The sequence below is a fragment of the Malus sylvestris genome, chromosome 12 (assembly GCF_916048215.2).
Source record: "Malus sylvestris chromosome 12, drMalSylv7.2, whole genome shotgun sequence".
NCBI classification, from domain to species: Eukaryota; Viridiplantae; Streptophyta; class Magnoliopsida; order Rosales; family Rosaceae; genus Malus; species Malus sylvestris.
Genome location: NC_062271.1, coordinates 21,966,692 through 21,987,350, shown reverse-complemented (window position 1 = coordinate 21,987,350; position 20,659 = coordinate 21,966,692). Strand labels below are relative to the sequence as shown.

The 20,659-nt window shown below is 39.5% G+C and overlaps 3 protein-coding genes across 4 annotated transcripts; all 3 read right to left on the bottom strand.

The window, feature by feature from the left end:
• Positions 1-5,343: 5,343 nt before the first annotated feature.
• On the bottom strand, positions 5,344-6,156 carry LOC126592251 (putative receptor protein kinase ZmPK1). The gene has a single exon (XM_050257972.1). The coding sequence runs from the start codon at positions 6,154-6,156 to the stop codon at positions 5,344-5,346; it is 813 nt and encodes a 270-aa protein (XP_050113929.1).
• Positions 6,157-9,044: 2,888 nt separating this feature from the next.
• On the bottom strand, positions 9,045-11,801 carry LOC126592933 (putative receptor protein kinase ZmPK1). The gene has a single exon (XM_050258737.1). The coding sequence runs from the start codon at positions 11,699-11,701 to the stop codon at positions 9,317-9,319; it is 2,385 nt and encodes a 794-aa protein (XP_050114694.1). The 5' UTR covers positions 11,702-11,801; the 3' UTR covers positions 9,045-9,316.
• A 1,898-nt stretch (positions 11,802-13,699) lies between these two features.
• LOC126592935 (serine/threonine-protein kinase ATG1c-like) lies at positions 13,700-20,442 on the bottom strand. 2 transcript variants are annotated; one of them, XM_050258739.1, is made up of 13 exons: positions 19,839-20,442; positions 18,659-18,776; positions 18,497-18,555; positions 17,855-17,919; positions 17,599-17,692; positions 17,435-17,515; positions 17,189-17,297; positions 16,285-16,351; positions 15,841-16,202; positions 15,384-15,742; positions 14,792-15,080; positions 14,427-14,497; positions 13,700-14,130 (listed from the first exon to the last, which is right to left on the bottom strand). In XM_050258739.1, the coding sequence occupies exons 1-13, from the start codon at positions 20,079-20,081 to the stop codon at positions 13,891-13,893; spliced, it is 2,157 nt and encodes a 718-aa protein (XP_050114696.1). In that variant the 5' UTR covers positions 20,082-20,442; the 3' UTR covers positions 13,700-13,890. The 2 variants fall into 2 exon arrangements, with proteins under 2 accessions (XP_050114696.1, XP_050114697.1); XM_050258740.1 differs by lacking the exon at positions 19,839-20,442 and having other exon boundaries at positions 17,855-17,973; positions 18,659-18,743.
• Positions 20,443-20,659: the final 217 nt, after the last annotated feature.

Here is a 20,659-nt window from a genome sequence, read left to right as displayed (position 1 = left end):
ATTATTAATTTCTAAACACGCATCAATTCTTTTGGTTAAGGAACGGATTAAACAACAATATGTGTAAAATCAACGGTCTAAGATAACGAAAATATGAATAAACAAAGAACTTACATTTGGTGTGGAGACGGAGACTGCTCATTCTCGAATTTTTGGTTGTGGGCGGTCAAACACAAGAAGTAGCTAGAATTGTTGGTGGCTGCTTTTTTTTTTTTTGGCCTTTTCTACGGCGGTTCGATTTGGGGTTTTAAAGTGACAGAGAAAAAGAGCGCGCGATAAACAAAAGTCTTGTGACAATCTTTTTAAAAGATTTTTACGTACTTTTTATTGTCTACTTAGAAGTCTCATTTGGTGGATGAGGTGCATCGGCAACAAAAGGTTAGTAATGGGGATCCTTCAGGTTCGGTAAGACCCCCATTCGGGATTATGAAAGTGAATTGTGATGGTGCATGGTTAAAGGAATCCGGACGAGGAGGGTATGGATGGGTGGTACAATATATCGCAGGTATTTTCACGGGGAGGGGGAGTGGGGAATTTCCCATGCGAATCTAGTCTAATGGCAGAGGCGGAATCAGTGCGGGTGGCTTTGTTGGCTTATATTGATATGGGGTTTGATGTGGTTTAGATTCAAATTCTAAAGGACTCATGGGATATGATGAACGGCAAGGCTCAACCAAATGTTGCAATTGAAGCACTCCTTGATATCCAATATGTGAAGCAGCGGCTGAGGGGATGTCATTTTTGCTTCGTATTTGTAATATGGCAGCGCAACTAGTGGCAGCTTTCACCCTACGGGAGGGAGGCTCTTATGGATGAGACTATTTCGAGCCAGAGTGATTGTTTAACACTTTGGATTCTGATTTAAACATTTCAATTCGAATATAATAAAATTCTTTCCTTTGATAAATTAAAAAAAAAATTGAAATGGAAATTTTGTTTTCAACTCGGAGATAGAAGATGAGTATTCAAGAAGAGTTATCCAATCCAATCCTTCCCAAAATGGAAGGATTAGAAGGGAGAAGTGTTTTTTATGTTTAATCTTCTTAAAATGAAAAATCATTTCCTCTACTTTCAAAATACCTTCAATTTAAAGGGTTATCCCTTCTAATCCAATCCTTCATACAAAACAAGCCACAGAGCTTAGTTTATTTTTTGGCTGCTTGATGGACTAGAATTGAAACACTACAATACAACAAAAGGTTTAATATTACGGTCTAATAACATTCTTTTCTACTTGTTAGTAGAGGTCTTAGTTTGAATCTCATGGATATTGAGTTTGAGCTTAATTATTATGAAGGAGCTATTGTGTGATTTAACTCAATTTCACATCCCTTAATATAAACAAATGGTTATAAACAAAAACAAAAAAATAAACCATAAAATTGGGCCGCCCATGGCCATACTCATATGTCGAACTGGCTAGAACTGATGGCCCAACTAATAAGGCATACCCAAACACCAAGAACAAAACCGAGCCCAAGACTTGGGTACTTTGATTCCCAGAATGTCACTGAATGTCACATATCTCAGACATTCTTTCAAACACCGTAGTAATCTGAAACATATTGTCCGAAAGATTACAGAGAAATAGGGACTTGGTTTCTCGCAGGAACAGATTCCATGAAAAATCTGGTGACTCAAATGGACAAACAAACGAATTGTGAACGCTGTTTTCTCGGGTAAATGTTGCACTTTCCGGTAATGTTGACAAAATCTGGTGACTCAACTAGCTTTTTACCTTTACTTCGTCCATTGATCAAGCTCTCTCTTTTTTTCTTCTTCTTCTTTTTTTTTTTTTACGAGCGATATTCTATTTTAAACTATATATATTGTGGGGAGGGAGATTTGAACTCGAGTGCACGGGGAAACGGTACATGAAAGGAGGAATCGAACCTAACCCAGGGCCGGTCCTAAGTTTTTGGGTGCCGAGTGCGAAAGCTCAAAATGTGCCCTTTTTTAATACATAAACATATGTTTAAAAAAAAAATTAACGAGGGTTGGAACCCAGTCAAAGCTAGAGGGCTAGGCCCTCACACCCAAATTATATTACTTGAGAAAATATACAACGAAGGGACATAGTACCTAAACCCTGACAATCAAAAATACAATCATATACAACCATTCCTAGCAAAGCTCCTTGAAATTTCAACCTTTAAGAAATTGTCTTCTAACATTTTTTGAAGCAAAATCATCAATTATATCATCATACTCCAACACATATTACCTACACATGATATAACAAAAATTTCCTATCAAAATTATCATTCCAACACATATTATATATTATAAAAATACTAACATATTATAAAAATTGAACCTAAAAATTGGGTTAGAAATGAAATCAAATAATTCAATTAGTCAATAATTCAATTCATCAACAACAACAATTCTATACATCAATTATCATATAATTCTATGTCACTTGCAAAATTTTATATTAAATTATGAATTGATAATTCAAATTTTAAAAATTAGTTTACCTCAAAAGGGTTGGTAGTGAGTGAATGCTCTTGGCACTTGCACTTGCAGCAGCCAATCAATGGTGAATGGGCTTAGCGCTGAGGAGGAGGGACATAGACCTCCCGTGCCGCAGCAGATTGCAGTTGAAAAGGGAGTCAAGGTCAGGGACGGCAGGGAGGGAAGTGGGGAACAAATGGGGGGTGCACCCCACCCCCGATTTTAAAGGTAGTTTTGGGTTTTTATTTAAAAATTATTTTTAAGGCCTTAATATGTGTGCCCAGGGGGGCCCACTTAGTTTTTGGTGTCCCCGGTTCCCCTTTCTTCTCTCTTTTCTCTCCCAGTTTTCTCTTCTCCCTTTCTCTCTTCTTTTTCTATTTTCCCCCCGAGCCCCTTTTATGTACTCTCTCCTTCTCCCCGAGGACCAACCCACACACACCCACACCCACACCACCTTCCCAACGTCAAGGACATCACCACCTCATCTCCTTGCTACTCTCTCTATCTCTCTCTCTCTCTCCCTTCGTCTATGTGGAGCTCAGAGGAACTCCGACAAGGTTCCTCATCCTTCCAACTTGGTAAGTCTCAGAAACACCCCAAAGGTTTATCTTTTCATGCCCATAGTTCTTTTCTGACCACGTGGTTGTGTTTTGGACTTCAAACCACGAAGAAACACGTCGGGGAGACTTCCCCGGATTTCTGGCGAGGAGCATCGCCCCTTGCGAGGTAATTTCCAGCCAAACCACGGCGAGTTGGCCGGCGTGCAAGGTATCAATCTCTTCGTCTCGCTGAGTATTACAACGTTCCTTTTTTAATCACCCAACTTCGTTGAGTATTGAAGAAGTTATATCCATTTAAATCCTACCCAGTTTCTGGCGACCTCTGAAGCTTTTGAGGCATTTTTTGGTCAAACCACAGCGAGTTAGATGTTGTGTGAGATACCATTCTCTTCGTCTCTTCGAGAACCAAAACTTTCATTTTTGAATCACTCAATTTCATTGAGTTTTGACAAAGTTATGAACGTTTAAAGTTAAGGAACTTTCCGGCCGAATTCCGGCCTTCTTCTTCCTTGGGTCCAGCAACCCATCAAACATAGGCCTTTTGGGCCTTTCCTGCCGAGCCCAACCCAAACCCATTTCTGCCTTTTTGTTTTGTTTTAATTTTAATTGTTTTGGATTAAAGGCCTTTAGGCCGTGTCTAAGGCTTGGGCCTTAGGCCCGTCATCATTTTCAAACCAAGCCTTTAAAGGCTTAAGGCCCTATGGCCATGTCCTTTTACCTTAGGCCCTTGGCCTTTGAGGCCGGGCCCTAAAACCAAATCCTTTAAGCCCATTTCCTTAAAACCCTAATCGGCCCAAACCTTTTTTGGGGGAATATTCCATTAGGGAATATTCTTTGGAATATTGAGTTTTTATGAAATTTAACCGGGACCCTTCTTAAGGTAATTCGACGTCCTGAATCCGTTTCCGACGTCCGTTTTCTCAAATTCAATTGTTATATTAGAGTTTTATTAATTGGACCATTATGTGCTTAGGGGCAATATTTGTGACATTTCTGTGGTTGCTAGTTTGCGTGGCTCTTCAGCGGCTAAGTATCTGTTAGTGGACCCCTTTTAAAATGCATGTTTTAATAATAGAAATGCATACATGAAAAAGCATGATTTAACAATTATGTTCTATGAGACATTTTGAGATAACATGCTTATTGAGGCTAGTTTGAATTATTACTATTTTTCCTATAACCCATGTTCTTATAGAATATCCGATGGATGACGATATGATATTTAGAACATGTTTCGAACACCTCTTTATAGTATAGATGATGGATGACTTTATACTATGAAATTGTTTTTCAATATATGTATGTTCAATGGTTTTGTACTTACCTAATGGTCCTTTCCACTACGGGATGTAAGGATAGATTCTGGTCCATCCTGGGTGACGATTTGGTGTTGGCATAGGGCCTAAAGTGTGTTTCCTTTGGCTATTAGCACAGGGACGAGAAGCAGTGTATTTTCCTCTGACTGTCTGCTCAGAGATGGGGAGCCGGCAAGGGGCCGGGGGGTTATCGGACAATTCACTAGTGATTATTATATATACAAGTTATGATTTGAGATATTGCATGACATGTTAGGTTTCGGAAAACCTATGTTTATTATTATATATGTGTTTTCATAAAACCTGGGGGTTGGTACATTGATAATTGTTTTACTATATATATATATATATATATATATATATATATATATATATATATATATATATATCAACTTGGTCCACTCATGTTTGTTTTACGCCCCTTCAGAACTTAGAATCAAGGCATACAATCCCGGCATCCAAGCATTTCTGCATCGGCATCTTCGAGTCCTCTCGGTATAAGACCCACCCTTTTGTTCATTTAATTTTATATTATATCCTTTAGTGTTATAGTTAGTTGTATACTCTGAACATGTTCTTTAATTGCATATTCATTATTCTTTTATATTTATAAGTCTTATTTATCCCTTGTTTTCAGCAATTGCATTCAATAAACGGCTTTCGTCATCCTCAGGTGTCGGCCAGCACGTGCCTATCCTTGTGTTCGGGAAATATCGGGATCGGGGCATGTCAAATTAAGCTACAATCCCTTTGCTTATCGGTAGTTAGAAAGCCGACTATTACAAGTTAATTGACAAAAACTCAAAACCTTCTGCACATTCTAATAAAACATTGCACAGAAATTTGAAACAACTTCTTGTTGGAATCACATTCCTTTTGTTCAGCTGAAATGATGAAATCTGATTCACTGGTTACATTTTATACAAAGCTACATAGATGGAAGAACATTAACATAAATATTTGATATACATTCAGCTTCAATTATTTATTCTCTGATCTTTGGTCTGGCCTTACTCATGATCATTGTCAAGTAGAACCTCCATAACCTTACTCATGGTTGGCCTTGCATTGCGGTCCTCTTGAACACACAATAGGGTAACTTTCATCAGCCCTTCGAGCTTCTTCTTTTCGTACTCACACAGTAATCTCGGGTTAATCACTTCCTTGAGCCCTTCTATTTCGATCTTTTCAGTCACATATTGAACCGGTTGGTTCCACTCATTGTACTCTTTGGCAAGCGTCGAAATGAGAATCGAAGCACTCTTTCCACTCAGTAGTTCCAGCAAAACAATCCCATAGTTGTACACATCCGCCTTGGCATCAATTTTCAGGTTCATCATCCACTCTAGAGCCATATAACCTTTGGTTCCCCATGCTTTTGAAAATCTCCTTCCTTGCATATCTTTGATGCCATAGATATCTGTGAATAGCTTTGACATCCTAAAGTCTGCCACTTTAGGTTCAAGCTGATCATCTAACAGTATGTTTTGAGGCTTTATATCACAATGGAGGACCCATTCGAGGCATTCCTCGTGTAAATACGACAAACCCTTTGCAATGCCTAGTGCAATCTTGTATTTCTGCTCCAATCCTAGTTCCGCATCTGAGAACAAGATTTTGTCCAATGATCCATTCTCGAGGTACTCATAAACGAGAAGCTTATGCTGATTGTCCACGCAGAAACCCCACAGTTTAACCAAGTTTCGTTGATTGATATTCCTTATCACACTCGCCTCTGCCCAAAACTCTACATCTCCTTGCAAGACACCATCTAGTCTCTTCACAACTACAACTTTTTCGTCATCTAGGACCCTTTTATACATGGTTCCAAACCCTTATTTTCCTACCTCCTGCTTGAAATTATTGGTTGCTTTTTTAAGTTCTGCGTACGTGAAGCGCTTGAATCCCATGGCTAATTCTATGTAACCCATGTTCACAAATTCCTCTTTAGCCTGATTTCGGAAGACGTACCACCATGTCAAACCAATGTAGATTGCTTCAATTATCGGAAATGAGCTCACAAACCCAATTAGGTATTCCGTGTACCTAATTTTGTTGCTCTTTGCCACTTTTGGATAACCACTATCGAGAGCAACTAGCGCAGCTGAGCAATTCAGTTCATATGGTTTTAGCTTCTTTAGGGCTTCATTGGTGCTCAAACCTTTCAAAATCTTAATATACATAGAAATGAACGTACTAGGCTTATGAAATCCATTAAGGAGAAAACTTTTGGGGTAACGTACCTCGCTTCCATCCCGAGCATATCCAAATCCTTTGCATCTCAAATCATATAAGCACGCGTCCCTGCATTCTTCATAAGAGATTCCAATAGCTATGGTATCCAAGTCATATGCAAAGTAATCTGAGTTAGGAATCTCCATGAAGTCCAACTTGTTTGAATCATGAGACAAAATGACTGAAAGTGAGCAGCCTTTTGACCAGTTTGAATGATCCCTTAGGGAGAAACCATGAGGGCAAGTACAAATAGGTTGCGGATTGTAGATACAAATTCTGTATTCACCACACAAGCCATGAACCTGACAAGTATCAATAGCATTAGGTAACCATGTGATGTTCCAAGTCCCTGTTGAATCATTTAGGCTATACAACTTAAGACGCCGTCATAATCCAGAGTCAAACGCCACTTTGGACCAATGCGATAATCAGATACATTAAACATCAGATTGTCACTTGATCTAAATTGTCCTACCCCATCCAAAATTGCTACTCTAGAGCTATTGTAAGGTGTTCTGCCACTGTTGAAAACATTTAGACCTAGCCTTGGCCAATAAGCACTCGTAAATTGAGGGCTAGTGTAGACTAGATATAAGATATTGTAATCATCGAATTTGAATTTATAGTATCCAGATAAGTATGTACCTTGACTTTCCATTGACAACAAGGTTTTGTTTGTGTCAAGTTGTTGTGATGGTACAAGTGTATTTGTGGGAGAATCAAAACTTTGTCAGATGACCCTATTTGCTTGACTGATCAGCACCAAGTTTCCAGTCTCAAGAAGCCGAACCTCCATGCCAACACCAGAAAAAGTGTTTGTTAACCACACAGTTGATCCAATCCCATCAGTAAGGACAAGGTTGCCATTTCTTCGGAGGGTTAGCCTAGACCTTGTTTCATTTACAGGCCTATCTCGGTTAGCCATCCAGACAACGGTTTTATTGATTGAATTTGTGTACCAAATTGCATAACAAAATGCCCTTTTGCCGACGTTGTAAAATCCACTGGAGAAAGCTCCATTTGGTGAGACCAACGAATGGCTCTCTTCCTCAACTTTCAAAAAACTCCCCTATCTTAGGCTTTGCAGCCCTCCTTGGCTCCAACCAGATGCAGCTGCAAACAGCAAAAAAATGAGGAGTTTGTGGACGTCCATGGCAAGTTTCCGAAAACGCTTTAGACCTGGGGTTGGTCTTAAGCCAGTTTGGACTATAAGGTATTTTTCTTGCCTTGAGATGAGCTTGTGCATAATCTACTTCTCTTTTAATTATTTTTTGGCATTTTTGGGACCTTATGCTAAATTTTCTTCGTTCAGTGATTTTCTTCCCATACAATAATGCAAGGGTGCATTTGCTACACCGGACTATCTCAGACTGAACTAACTTTAGGGATTAAGCTGGACTGGTTTGGCTTGGACTAAGTTGGATAAGAATTATAAAATGTTTGGTGCAGTACCGGACTAAGTCATAGATTAACAATTTCTTTTTTTTTTTAACAAAAGACTAACAATTTTTTTAACCAATTTATTTAAAAAAAATAAAAATAAAAATAAAAAAACATTATCCCAAGCCATCATCGTCCTTGCCTAGTGCCCACCTCTTATCTCTCACACGAAGTTTCAAACTAACTTTTTCTTCTGTATTACCTTTCGCAAAGGGAACAAAGGATTCAAAGACCCAATCAAGGCTATTGAATTCTTCTGACAAGTTTGAATCAAATGGGTTGCTTGATTGCGAACTGTCTAAGAAAGAGCTTCCACAAAAAAAAAAAAAAAAAAAATCAATATTTGATTGCTAAGTCTGCTTCCTCATACTCCCCGATTTCGATTCCGACTTCGAACCAATCGCAATCATTGTAGATTTGCTTCTGATTTCTTAAATAGAATCCACCTTGATCTCTCTCTTCTCTCTCACAGTTCACCGCGGCCATTGAGAAAAGGGGAGGGGAGGGTGCGAAGGCAAGATACTGGGAGTGCACAGGATTCCGGTGCGTCTGGGGAGAAGGAATTGGGTGGGGATTGAGAGTGGGAGGGAGAGATCGTGGTGATGGAGTGACTTATTCATCGTGACGACAACTAACTATTTCCTCCATTTTGTATGAGGACTCTTGAATGTTAGGCTGTCATTCTCAACCAATTTCCACTTTTTAATACAAGGAAAATAGCATCATACGCTTGATTTAATACCTATTTTAGCAACTAGTAATCTGCAATTTGAATACTTTTCAAACATGCATATATCCCACAAAAGAATTGCAGTTGTGATATCAGTAACGAGGCTTACTATATTGCAACATGTAGTGAATGTAAACTTCTAACACAAGCAACAGTAGCAGCAAGAACCTGCTGTTATAACTGTAATCAACAAAACTTAAAACCTTCTGTGGATGCTCATATCAACAGATGAGCAGTAGCAGTTAAGAACTTATACACAAGTACAAGTAGATCTAATCGCCAAAAACCGAACCGAGGAAAAGACTCCTGTTTAGCTTAAATCAGAATAAAATTTACTTCTCGTTCGGAGAATGTACATAAGACTCATCTGCACATATTCTGAAAATTTTAGATTTCAATGTGTAAAACTTGAATATGAGGTTCATAACAATATATTGCACGAAACAAATTCTTAGAAAGCTAAAATGATGGATTCCTACCCTTGATTACAAGTTATTGGTAGCAACATAATTCTACAAACAAAAACAATATTTGGTATTACTTTCAGCCTCTGTTCTTCTGTGATCTTCAATTGATCTTCACTCAATATTTTCAAGCAGAATCTCGACAACCTTACTCATGGCTGGCCTTGCATTGCGGTCCTCGTGAACACACAACAGAGCAACTTTCATCAATCTTTCGAGCTTGTTCGATTCGAATTCAGGCAGTAGTCTCTGGTCAATCACTTGCTTAAGCCCTTCTTTTTTTATCTTTTCAGTCACAAATTGAACCAGTTGGTTGCACTCATTGTACTCTTTGGCAAGCGCTGAAATGAGAATCGAAGCGCTCTTTCCACTCAGAAGTTCCAGCAAAACAATCCCATAGCTGTACACATCCGCCTTGGCATCAATGTTCAGGTTCAACATCCACTCCGGAGCCATATAACCTCTGGTGCCCCGCGCTTTTGAAAATCCCATCCCTTGCATGTCTTTGATGCCATGGATATCTGTGAATAGCTTTGACATCCCAAAGTCTGCCACTTTAGGTTCAAGCTGATCATCTAACAGTATGTTTTGAGGCTTTACATCGCAGTGGAGCACCCACTCAAGGCACTCCTCATGTAAATACGACAAGCCCTTTGCAGTGCCTACCGCAATCTTGTATCTCTGCTCCAATCCTAGTTCCACATCTGAGAACAAGATTTTGTCCAATGATCCATTCTCAAGGTACTCATAGACGAGAAGCTTATGCTGATTGTCCGCGCAGAAACCCCACAGTTTAACCAAGTTTCGGTGATTGATATTCCCTATCACACTCACCTCTGCCCAAAACTCTGCATCTCCTTGCAAGACACCATCTAGTCTCTTCACAGCTACAACTCTTTCGTCGTCTAGGACCCCTTTATACACGGTTCCAAAGCCTCCTCTTCCTACCTCCTGCTTGAAATTATTGGTTGCTTTTTTTAGTTCTGCGTACGTGAAGCGCTTGAATCCCATGGCTAATGCTATGTAACCCATGTTCACAAATTCCTCTTTAGCCTGCTTTCGGAAGATGTACCACCATGTCAAGCCAATGCAGATTGCTTCAATTACCGCAAATGAGCTCACAAAACCAATCAGGTAATCCATGTACCGATTTTTATTTCCCTTTTCCACTTCAACATCACTACTTTGGAGAACAACTTGTGCCGCTGAACAGTTCAAATCATATGTTACTAGCCCGTTTAGGACTTCATTGCTCAGAAAGCCCTTCGGAATTTTGATATGCATGATTTGGAGAGTGTTTGGCATACTAAATCCGTTAAGGAGTAAACTTTTAGGGAAACAATGTCCAAGTCCATCCAGAGTATATCCGAACCCTTTACATCTTGTATCGTTTTGGCACGATTTCTGGCATTCTTGAAAAGAAACTTTGGGAGAATAAGTTTCCAAGTCATATCCATAGTAATCTGTGTTGGGAAGCTCCATGAATTCTGAATTGTTTGAATCATGGCTCAAATTGAACACTGGCGAGCAGCCTTTTGACCCATCTGAAGGATCGTTTCTAGTGAAACCATGAGGGCAAGCACAAGTAGGTTGTGGTTTGTAAGTGCAAACACCGTATTCACCACACAAGCCGTGAACCAAGCACGCATCGACACCATCAGGCAACCATGACAGTTCCCAAACCCCGGATGATTCATTTAGACTGTACAACCTCAAGATGCCATCATAATCCATTGTTAAACGGCGTTTTGGACCAACCCCGTAATCAGATGCATTGAACTTCAAATTGTCACTCGATATAAATTGTCCGGCCTCATCCAGAATTGCTAGTCTAGAACTATTGTAAGGTGTTCTACCACTCTGGAAAACAGTTAGGTCCGTCCTTGGCCAATAAACACTTGAAAGTAGAGCGCCATTGTATATGAGATATAGTACATTATTATCGTCAAATTTGAAGTTGTAAAATCCAGATAAGTATGTACCTTGACTTCTCATAGACACCAAGGTTGTGTTCTTGACAAATTTCTGTGACGGTAGAAGTGTATCCGTGGGAAAATCAAAACTCTGCCAGATGACCTTCTTTTCTTGGTTGAGCAGCACCAAGTTTCCAGTCTCAAGAAGCCGTGCTTCCAAGCCCGTGTTGGAGATAGTGTTGGTTGACCATATAATCGATCCAACCCCATCAGTCAAGACCAGGTTGCCATTTCTGTGGAAGGTTAGCTTGGATCCTCGTACGCTGACCGGTCTGTCTCTATTCGCCATCCAAACCACTGTTTTATTTGCTGATTTTGTGAACCATATTGAATAACAAGATGAATTGCTGCCAATGCGGTAAAATCCAGCGGAGAAAGTTCCGTTGGGCGAAACCAAGAAGTCACCTTCTTCCTCAACTATCAAAGAGCTCCCCGGCCTTAGGCTTTGCAGCCCTGTGAACCCCGCTTGACTCCAACCAACCGTGGCTGCAAACAGCGAAAGAACAAGAAGTTTGAGAACTTCCATGGCGGTTTTCGGAGAATGCTTCAGGGCTGTTGGAAATGGTCTTGTTCCAATCTGGACTGTTAAGTTGCCGTCTTGCCATGAAATAGAACGTTCGTCGCTTGGTTTTTTTTTTACTGTTAAGTTGCCGTCTTGCCATGAAATAGAACGTTCGTCGCTTGGTTTTTTTTTTTTTTTGAACTTTAACGAAAAGCACCCGATACTATTCATTTTAACGAAAAATCACATTTTTACACTAAAAAGTCAATCATGGTATTATTCACTTTACCCTTTATTTTGTCCTTATCATTAAAACTCAAAGTTTTCAAGCCCTTTTCATTAGTTTTCATTTTTTTTTTCTTTGGGATTATATGCGGAATGTTCTTCGATTATGCAATAATAGTCAAACTTATTACAGCAAATGTCTTTGCTTCTACACCTAACTACAATTATTTTCAAACTATTAATTCTTTTAATTCCATGAAATATTATAGTCTATTGAACGCGTTATGCAACTCGAATATTATTAAACCCAATTTATTCAAGTAGCAAATTGCAATCTGAATTCTTCCCAAGATGTTCGTTGATTTTTCTTTTGCGTTAGGTTAGTTTGACGCAGTATGTCCAGCCCTTGCACCTGAATTTGAATCTCCTTTCCCGTAGATTAGAGTAATATCGAGTAGTTCAGACTGTACACAAAAGAGTTATAAATGTGATAGCAATACTTATTTTTACCAAAGATTCAATCTTCACATTCTAACAAAGTTTTTATTACCATATCTTCCCTCCACAGGAAATTCCATTCTCTACCATCTTTGCTGCTTGTTCCCTGCTGAACTGTCCATTCAGCTTTGACTAGCCCAAAATCTGCAATCTTTGGCTCGAAATTTCTGTCTTGAAGTATGTTCGGGCTTCATGTTGCAATGGATATCCATTCTAGACACTCAGGGTGAAGATAGGCTAAACCCTTTGCTATTCACATTGCAACTTTAAACCTTTCTTGCCATCCAAGGAAATTTGGGGGGAACTGGTGCTTGTCCAACGAGCCATTTTCGACGTGCTCAGAGACAAGGAGTTTGTGCTTATTATCGGGACAGAATCCCTAAATTCCCTCTAGGTTCATGTGATTGATTTTCCCAATCGTGCAAACCTCTGCCTAAAGCACATCTTCCCCTTGATATATATCTTCAGTTTCTTCACAGCCACCACTCCTTCGTCCGCCAGAACGCCCTTGTACTCAGCACCGGAGGTTCCTCTTCCAAGCTCTTCCTTGAAGTTTTCAGTTGCTTTCGTGAGCTCAGCATAGCAAAACTTATCCATCTTCCATCGGAGCTCCTGCACAGTGCCTTCAAGATCGAAATGTCAGGACCATCGAACATGAGCTTCAAACCGTTGTCATTGTCGAAATGGAAGCTGAAACAGCCAGTTCCAAAAGTGCTTTTTCCCAAAGTCGATATCAGCGCTTCTTGCTCTTTGTATAAGGTTGGTTTGGGAGGAGAGTTGAAGGTTTTGTAATGACTAATGATGTTTAATGAACATAGAAGCTTGGATTGAGTGCCATAAAATAGAATCACCAAAGTTGGTGGGCTGCAGGTTGTGGATTATCCCGCCAATTAGTCTCTTATTCAACTCACTACGTCCCGGTTCAAACTTTTTTCCTCCCTAGTGTAGCTACTCACAATTCAGACAAGTCAACCTAAAAAGAGTTGGTGAGAGACTTACCTATATCCCAAGCAAATAACGGAAGCTCATGCATCTAATTTTAGCGCATAAGGACATTATTGATTTGAGATACGGCCATAGTAGCATCCCAGGTGTAGGCCAGCCCCTGTGACGGAGTATTTGTACTGTAATGAGATGTGCTCTAGCAAGTAATGAATGGATCGGGCAGAACGTAAGCCATTCCTCAACATACTGCTGCTCGGATTCAAACCCGCCCCCTCCTCTTTGGGTAGAATATCACTTGTAACCTAATAAATATTTGATGTCCATTACAACAGGCACAAACACAACACAAAGGGGTAAACGAATATGAACATTTTCATCATTCTTTAAATGACAGAAATGAAATAAATACATGTTACCTAATGAACTAAACATGTTCCACCAACTTCCCACATCCTTCAATCAAAGAATAGCTGTACAAACAAATTATTATACAGTGTACAGTCAATCGGGGCATGTAGAAAACTACACTTTTAAGTTATTCATTTCTAAGGCGGGCATTGTTGTTCCTCGCACTTCAAAATCGCCATCCGCTGAGACCTTGAGTAACCTTGCCTGTTATTAAGTATGCCAATGTAATTTCGAAGCCTATAACGGTCAGAGTTTGTCAGGGAGAATGGCGGGTTGAGAATGAGCAATGGTGCTTCGACTAGAAGAAAGACCAAGAGGCGCACAGCCTTTGTATAGAACACTGCCGCACTTTCCATGTTACCCATTAGCTCATCAACCTACATATACGAGGAATACCAATTTACTTCTATCACTAGATTTTATAAGTTGATTCTCTGCTATAGAGTATGTAACGATCTGGCTTGAAGGTAATTTCGTGGATGATATACAGTTTGAATGATAAATAGACGATCATGTAGAAAAGACCAAACAGATTTGTGTCGAAGGAGCATTGGTTTTAAAAAGACAATGGTTTTCGCAGCCTTTCCAGCAGTTTAATCTGTGTAAACAAAATTTAAAAGAGAAATGAATGGCATGTTTACAAATATGAGAAAAGAGGAAAAAATATACTTACGCCCCCATTTTTCCCGAAAGCCAGAGCAGATTGAAATATTGTCTCCATTGCATCTGGCATCTCTGCATGTCCTGTAACCATTAGAAAGTAAACCAGAAGATTATTAGAGAAGATAAACAAAAAAAACTATGTTTTCATGTCAACTGAAGATATCAGGAAGAACCTAGCGTTCTTATTTAGCGAAACATGCATGCATAAATAAGACAAGAATGATGCAAAACTGGTTTCCAAAAGTCATCGATGAAATAGTTTCCACATTATAGGAGCAGAGAAACATTTGGTCTTACTGGTCATAAGTACTTAACCAATGATGCATATGGCAAAACAAAAAAGGCTCCAGATGACATTGAGAATTGAATGCATACCGGGCTCAATAGCCTTTGCAAGTTCCTCTGCATGCTCAACTTCTTGGAGAAATTCCCGCTCAATCTGAGAGGAAATATCTTCAGGTCCTTGAGTGTTAACATCAAGGCTTTCGTCCATATCAGGACTATTATGCTTCTTGCTGGTGGTCCCAAATCTTGTAGTTTCTTGACTCGGACTTCCTTCCATAGCTGAGGCAGCCTGTGTATGGCATATATGAAGAGCTTGCTTCCAAATTGCAAGAATTACGAGCTGAATTGAGAATGCTTCTCGATGCTTCCCTGCCTGCGTCTTTTCCCACCATAAAAAGAAACACACAGAGACACCGTAATCAGTTAAAACACAAGGGAAATAGAAATAATAATCAGTGTATAGCAGAGAAAACCCATCATTCTGTATAGCAAATCAAGAGTCTAGTCTAGCTGCATCTGAAGCACATGCATGTAGGTACCAGTATCAACTCTTAGCACCAAAAGATTCTATACGCTAATCTTAACAGTGCATTGTTCTGATTTTTTCAAACAAGGAACTTCTACATACTGATTTTACAGAGGGAACCATAAACTTCATACAAGTGGGCATCTCATGATTTACCTTTTCATGAACTAATTCAGTAAGAGCAGACACACATTGCTGCAACGAACTAAGCCTTGTCATGCAGTGTGTTGATGGCTGCTCCAACGCATCTCCCATATCCGTTGATCCTAATGACGTCCCTGGAGCAGAACTCTGACTATCCAAGCTTCCTATGCAACACACGTTACTATTAGCTGCTGCACCCATGATTGGCATTGGGGCACTTGACGAGGTGGCTAATGATTCTCGAGGGAGACTCTGTGATTTGTATAAAGAAGGGCTTGGTTTGGAAGCACTAGCTGAGGAAGAAGACAAATCAACTGGAGGTCCAGACACAAGAACATAATCTTGATCAATCAACTCCAGTGAATCCATAACTGCGAACGCAAATAAGATAATAGATGCATGTTGTATTAAGACATTTCTGGATGTAGATAACTAATAATGAAATTAGAAGAGTACAACAGAATCCTACCTCTTGATCGAGCATTCACTGGTTTTTGGTGCACAGATCTTAGAGGGTCAGTTAGATTTCTATCTAATGGTCTATGGCCGTCCAACCTAAGACTAGAATTTTCTTTACGTGTTGCACTGCCATATCTGTACAAAGTGGTAGGTGATGCTTCCCGTCTATCACCTTTTGTATCGAGAGAAAATCCATAAGTGGACTTCATCGAGGACCTCCTCCGTGAAAAGGATGGGCTCCCCTCAGGGCCACTGGAATCATCATCTAAAAGGAAAGGCAGACAATCCTCTTGAGAACTTTCCTCCATGTTCATCATTGCATTGTGTTCAGATGTAGGAAGTCCATCTGCCATTCTTGATGCCCTCCTACTCCTGCATGAAACCGAGAATCATCTTAAATATAAGGAATAGTTTTAGTCAAACACATGAAGACTGAACTATTTGCCTCATTTACCTTGAATATGGTGACTGTTGAGAAAGAAATGGGTGATTAAAGAACTCTTCAAATGTTAGGCGTTCCACTGTATACACAATAACAGAGAAAAAAATCAGAACTATGGGGTAACATTAGTTAAACAAATCAGGAGCTCAGCAGATTTCAATCATCCTTCCATGCATGCATTCGTTCATTCATCATTTTCCCTTTGTTTCTAGAATATATTGGATCACATATAAATCTAAGTTTCTTAAGATGCTTCCACATTAATTTAGTCTTCATCTGATGTTTGTTTTGGTCACCTTTTTAATCCTACTACCTTCTATTTACACATCTTCATACCATCTGAGCCTAGTTTCTCTTATCTACCATTATTAGGTATCACTCTCAACCTTTTCGTAATGCAAACATTTTTTATTGTATTTTCTAGTCACTCCTATATCCATCTTAAATTCTAGTTCACATACTTTATTGGAGATAAGAATCTTGCGGGTTCTACTACACTATCCCTTTCTCACTTGTATCAAAAAAAAAAGCGCTTACATTTATTTGGAGCACTACCACGGTAAAGTAACTATGAACTCAATGTGTAACAACAAACCAACTTAGAATTCTTACATGCCTAAGCTGTATACATCCTTTCAGTTCTTATAAAAGTGAAACTAAGCCAAGGTCGTTCTAGTTATACAAGAAATCAACACAACAACAATGATATATCGAGGTTTTACACTGATAGGAACCAGCTCATGCAGCTAGCTTCCATCTTCACGCACAATCGAGAAACTTGGCAACATAAAAATGATTATAAACCCGTTTTAGCATCCAATTATTGTCCTGTTTTAGCCTAACTTGGAATTACACATGCAAATTTCACTTAATTATATTAGATGAATACTTGGATTATTGAACCAAAACTAGATACCCGGATTGCGGCGTAACAATTTCTGACACAATTCCTTGCACTCTGAACTCAAATTGTTGCTATCTGAAGGGAACTGCAACTCAGTTGCTTTCAGTATGTTCTGAAGCAACTGCAAAACACGAGAGAAATTAATTGAAAAGTGAGGCAGAAATACAATTGAAAATTACTGATTTGGTCCATACCAAATATTAGCTTGAGGTCTGTAAAGAAAAGGAAACGGAAAAGGGAAAGGTTTTGTAACTGAACCTGTATTTGATTGTTTCCTGTAAATGGGGTTCTCCCAGTTACAAGTTGAAATAAAATTGCACCAACACTCCAGAGATCTGCCTGCGTGTTCAGTTCAAGGTTAGTGGGAAAATGGCTCATTAAATAATTGTGATTGCCTATCAGTAGAGAAGAGTAAATTTCACCTTTGCATCATATTTTTGAAGTTGCATTATCTCTGGAGCCATGTAAAGTGGTGAACCACACAAGGTTTCAGCAAGGCCTCGAGGTTGCAGAGATCTGCCCCAAAAAAGGAAAGTTTGATAAGAATGAATGGGATAGAGAGTCAACAAACACCATATGCAATCAATTACTAAAAGATAATAATGAAGTCAATGGACATGCTTGAATAGATGGGGTAACGATTTACCCAAAAAAGCAAAACGACAATGATGCTTTTACCTTGCAAATCCAAAATCTGCAATCTTCAAGACTGAATTGTTGTCATTGGTGGACAGCAAGAGATTCTGTTCCAAGAATGATAAACATTACAAATGGAATGACATAGCAACGAAACCTTTCTGCAAGACAAGATTACTACAAATCAAACAATATCCTATGACATCTCCAACCATCACTATTTAGTTATACATAAGTACCTAATTTTAGACCATTAAATATTTCTCTACAGCTGAGACTCAAATGGGTGGAAATATTTTAATCCGGACAGCAGGAGTGCTATAATCCTAAAACTGATGCCCTCGGATTAGCTACTTGTGTTAGCCCCTTACAACAAAATGCCTGTATATGTATGTGTAACGTATAGTGATGATCTCTTACCAGACAATCTAGCATGTTAGCTCGTTGTCTTATCAGAACATGTTATATTGCCTAGCATCATGCAACATATTGATCAGATGGAATCATCAATCATGTATGATTATACGCTGTCCTGATTAATAATCTGACATTAGATTATTTGGTGAGAGATCATCACTATATAAATGGTAATGATCAAGTTGAAAAATATAACTAACCTAAACCATCATTGCACTAATTGAACAATCAAAATTTAATTATAGTTAGCATTTGATTCAACCAGACCTGTGGCTTGAGATCCCGATGTATAAGATTGTTGTCACGAAGCATTTGTAGACCTGCCACTGTAAGTAACACAATTACTTCAAAATTAGTACATATACAACTCCTTATATATGCAGACAGAAAAAGAAGATGATCTGAAGCAATAAAAATTCTGAGGCAAACCTAGCTGCTGCATGAAGTGTTTTGCAAGAGCTTCAGGCACTTTGCCATGACGTTGAATATACATAAAAAGATCGCCACCTCTGCAATACTCTAAGACAAGATTTATCTTCCCAGGAACCTGTTTTAATTGAATGGCAAACATTATGAGGGAAACAAAGAAATGAGGGGTAATTTGAAAGCGATAACCGACAGCAAAAGTGAGATTGGTCTTTTCCCCACCCATAAATCGTAACAAAGTAAAGCAGAGCACCAGTTATATCTCTCTACTAATTAGGCAATTCCAAAGGTGTCTTCCATTTATGTACAAAAACAATTATTAAATGCCTAAAATGATAACTTCTCATGCCAAACATCCGGTTCTCCAATGCTGGAAGTTTTTTGCCCCGCTAAGTTTCGCTGCCGACAAAGGGTTGGCGTTTTCTTTCGATACGCGACAAGAAAATGCTGGAAGCATTACCCCATAACCTACTCACTTCCCTCAACTAAAGCAGAAAGTGGTTTCAGCTTTCACTCGAGTGAAGCCATTTTCAGTGAAAGTATTTGCATTTCTACATGTGTCATCAACCAAACAAATCCTAGAGGGCTTTTCCGCCCACTACAGTTTATGTTCTTACTACATGCGACAAGAAAACGCTGGAAGCACTACTCCAGAACCTATTCACTTTCCTCACCCAATGCAGAAAGTTGTTTTAATTTTCGATCAGGTGAAGCCATTTTCAGTTAAAGTATTCACATTTCTATATGTTTCATCAACCAAACAAATCCTAGAGCGCTTTTCAGCCCGCTAAAGTTTATGTTCTTACTAAATGCAACAAGAAAACGCAGTTGTTTCAATGCAGAGTACACAATCCCTGCAAATTTAATGCCTTAATTACATAAAGGAAATATTAAGATTCCACGAACACCAGAAACCAACAAAGAAGACTTCAATAAGCTCCTAGAGAGAGAAAGAGACAGACTTTTCTATGTATGAACTTTCCAAACAACACAGCCACACAAAGTAATCAAAGTCTCAAGTAAATTCAAAGCTTTCAGCATCCAGAAACCCCGAAAAATTCAAACCTATAAAAACAGCAGAGCTCAATACACTTTCCCTCCATTTTCCCCAATTTTCTCAGCAACCAAACCGAACTTCAGCCAAAAATATAAACAAACTAAAAAAACCCTAAATTCCACCAACCTCTATAATATCGTGCAACCGAATAATATTCGGGTGGTCAATCTTCTTCATTATGAAAATCTCCGACAACAGACTCTCCTGCAACTTCTTGTTCAGCCGCCCAGTCGCGATCTCCTTAATCGCCACCTCCGTCCCGTGGACCCGGTGACGCGCGTGCCAAACCACCGAGAACGAACCCGACCCGATTTGCCGATCCACTAGATAGTCCCCGACGACCCTCCCCCTCCCGGACGCCTGAGCCATTTCTACCCCCTCCAAATAACCCAAAACCCTAACGGCTCCGAACCCGAAACCCGAATCTTGAAGCTCCCGTATTTCCGAACTTGCCGGACCTCGTATGTAGATCTCCTCGGGATTCGATTTCGACCCCTGTTTCGGTCGGATTCTGATAACGCGATGAGAGAGAAAGAGAAAAAAAATTGGAGAGAGAGAGGGGTAGGGAGATTAATGGGAGGTCCTTCGCTTATTAATGCGGAGCGTAAGGTTGAAAACCTTGATATGATCAAGCCGATTAGAATATTTGATTAAGTAATCTGATAAACTTCGTAATCGTGATGATTGCAAATTCGTGATTAGTGATAATAATTGAGATTAGTGGGGTTTTTTTTTTTTTTTTTTTTTAATTTTCGGTGGAGTGAGAGGATTTTCGGTAGCGTCCAAGTACGGGGACGGAGCTACAAGATAACAGGGAGCGAGAGCGATGATTCCCTACGGATGCGTATATCCGGTACAAATCATGAGGGCGCGCACGCGAGCGTCTTCTCTTCGAGTCGTGGCCGTTCATTGACAGGTGGCGCGGTGTGGTTGGCGGAAGATATTTT

Bases quoted from the DNA above. Each gene is read 5' to 3' on its own strand.
- LOC126592251 (XM_050257972.1), bottom strand. From the start codon at position 6,156: ATGTATAAAAGGGTCCTAGATGACGAAAAAGTTGTAGTTGTGAAGAGA.
- LOC126592935 (XM_050258739.1), bottom strand. From the start codon at position 20,081: ATGGCTCAGGCGTCCGGGAGGGGGAGGGTCGTCGGGGACTATCTAGTG. The intron at 17,693-17,854 runs GTAAAAGCATCA...TTTTTGGGGCAG, and splicing joins GCAGATTTTGGATTTGCAAG to ATCTCTGCAACCTCGAGGCC. The intron at 16,203-16,284 runs GTAAATGAGGCA...GGTTTCATGCAG, and splicing joins CAACAGTCACCATATTCAAG to GAGTAGGAGGGCATCAAGAA.
- LOC126592933 (XM_050258737.1), bottom strand. From the start codon at position 11,701: ATGGAAGTTCTCAAACTTCTTGTTCTTTCGCTGTTTGCAGCCACGGTT.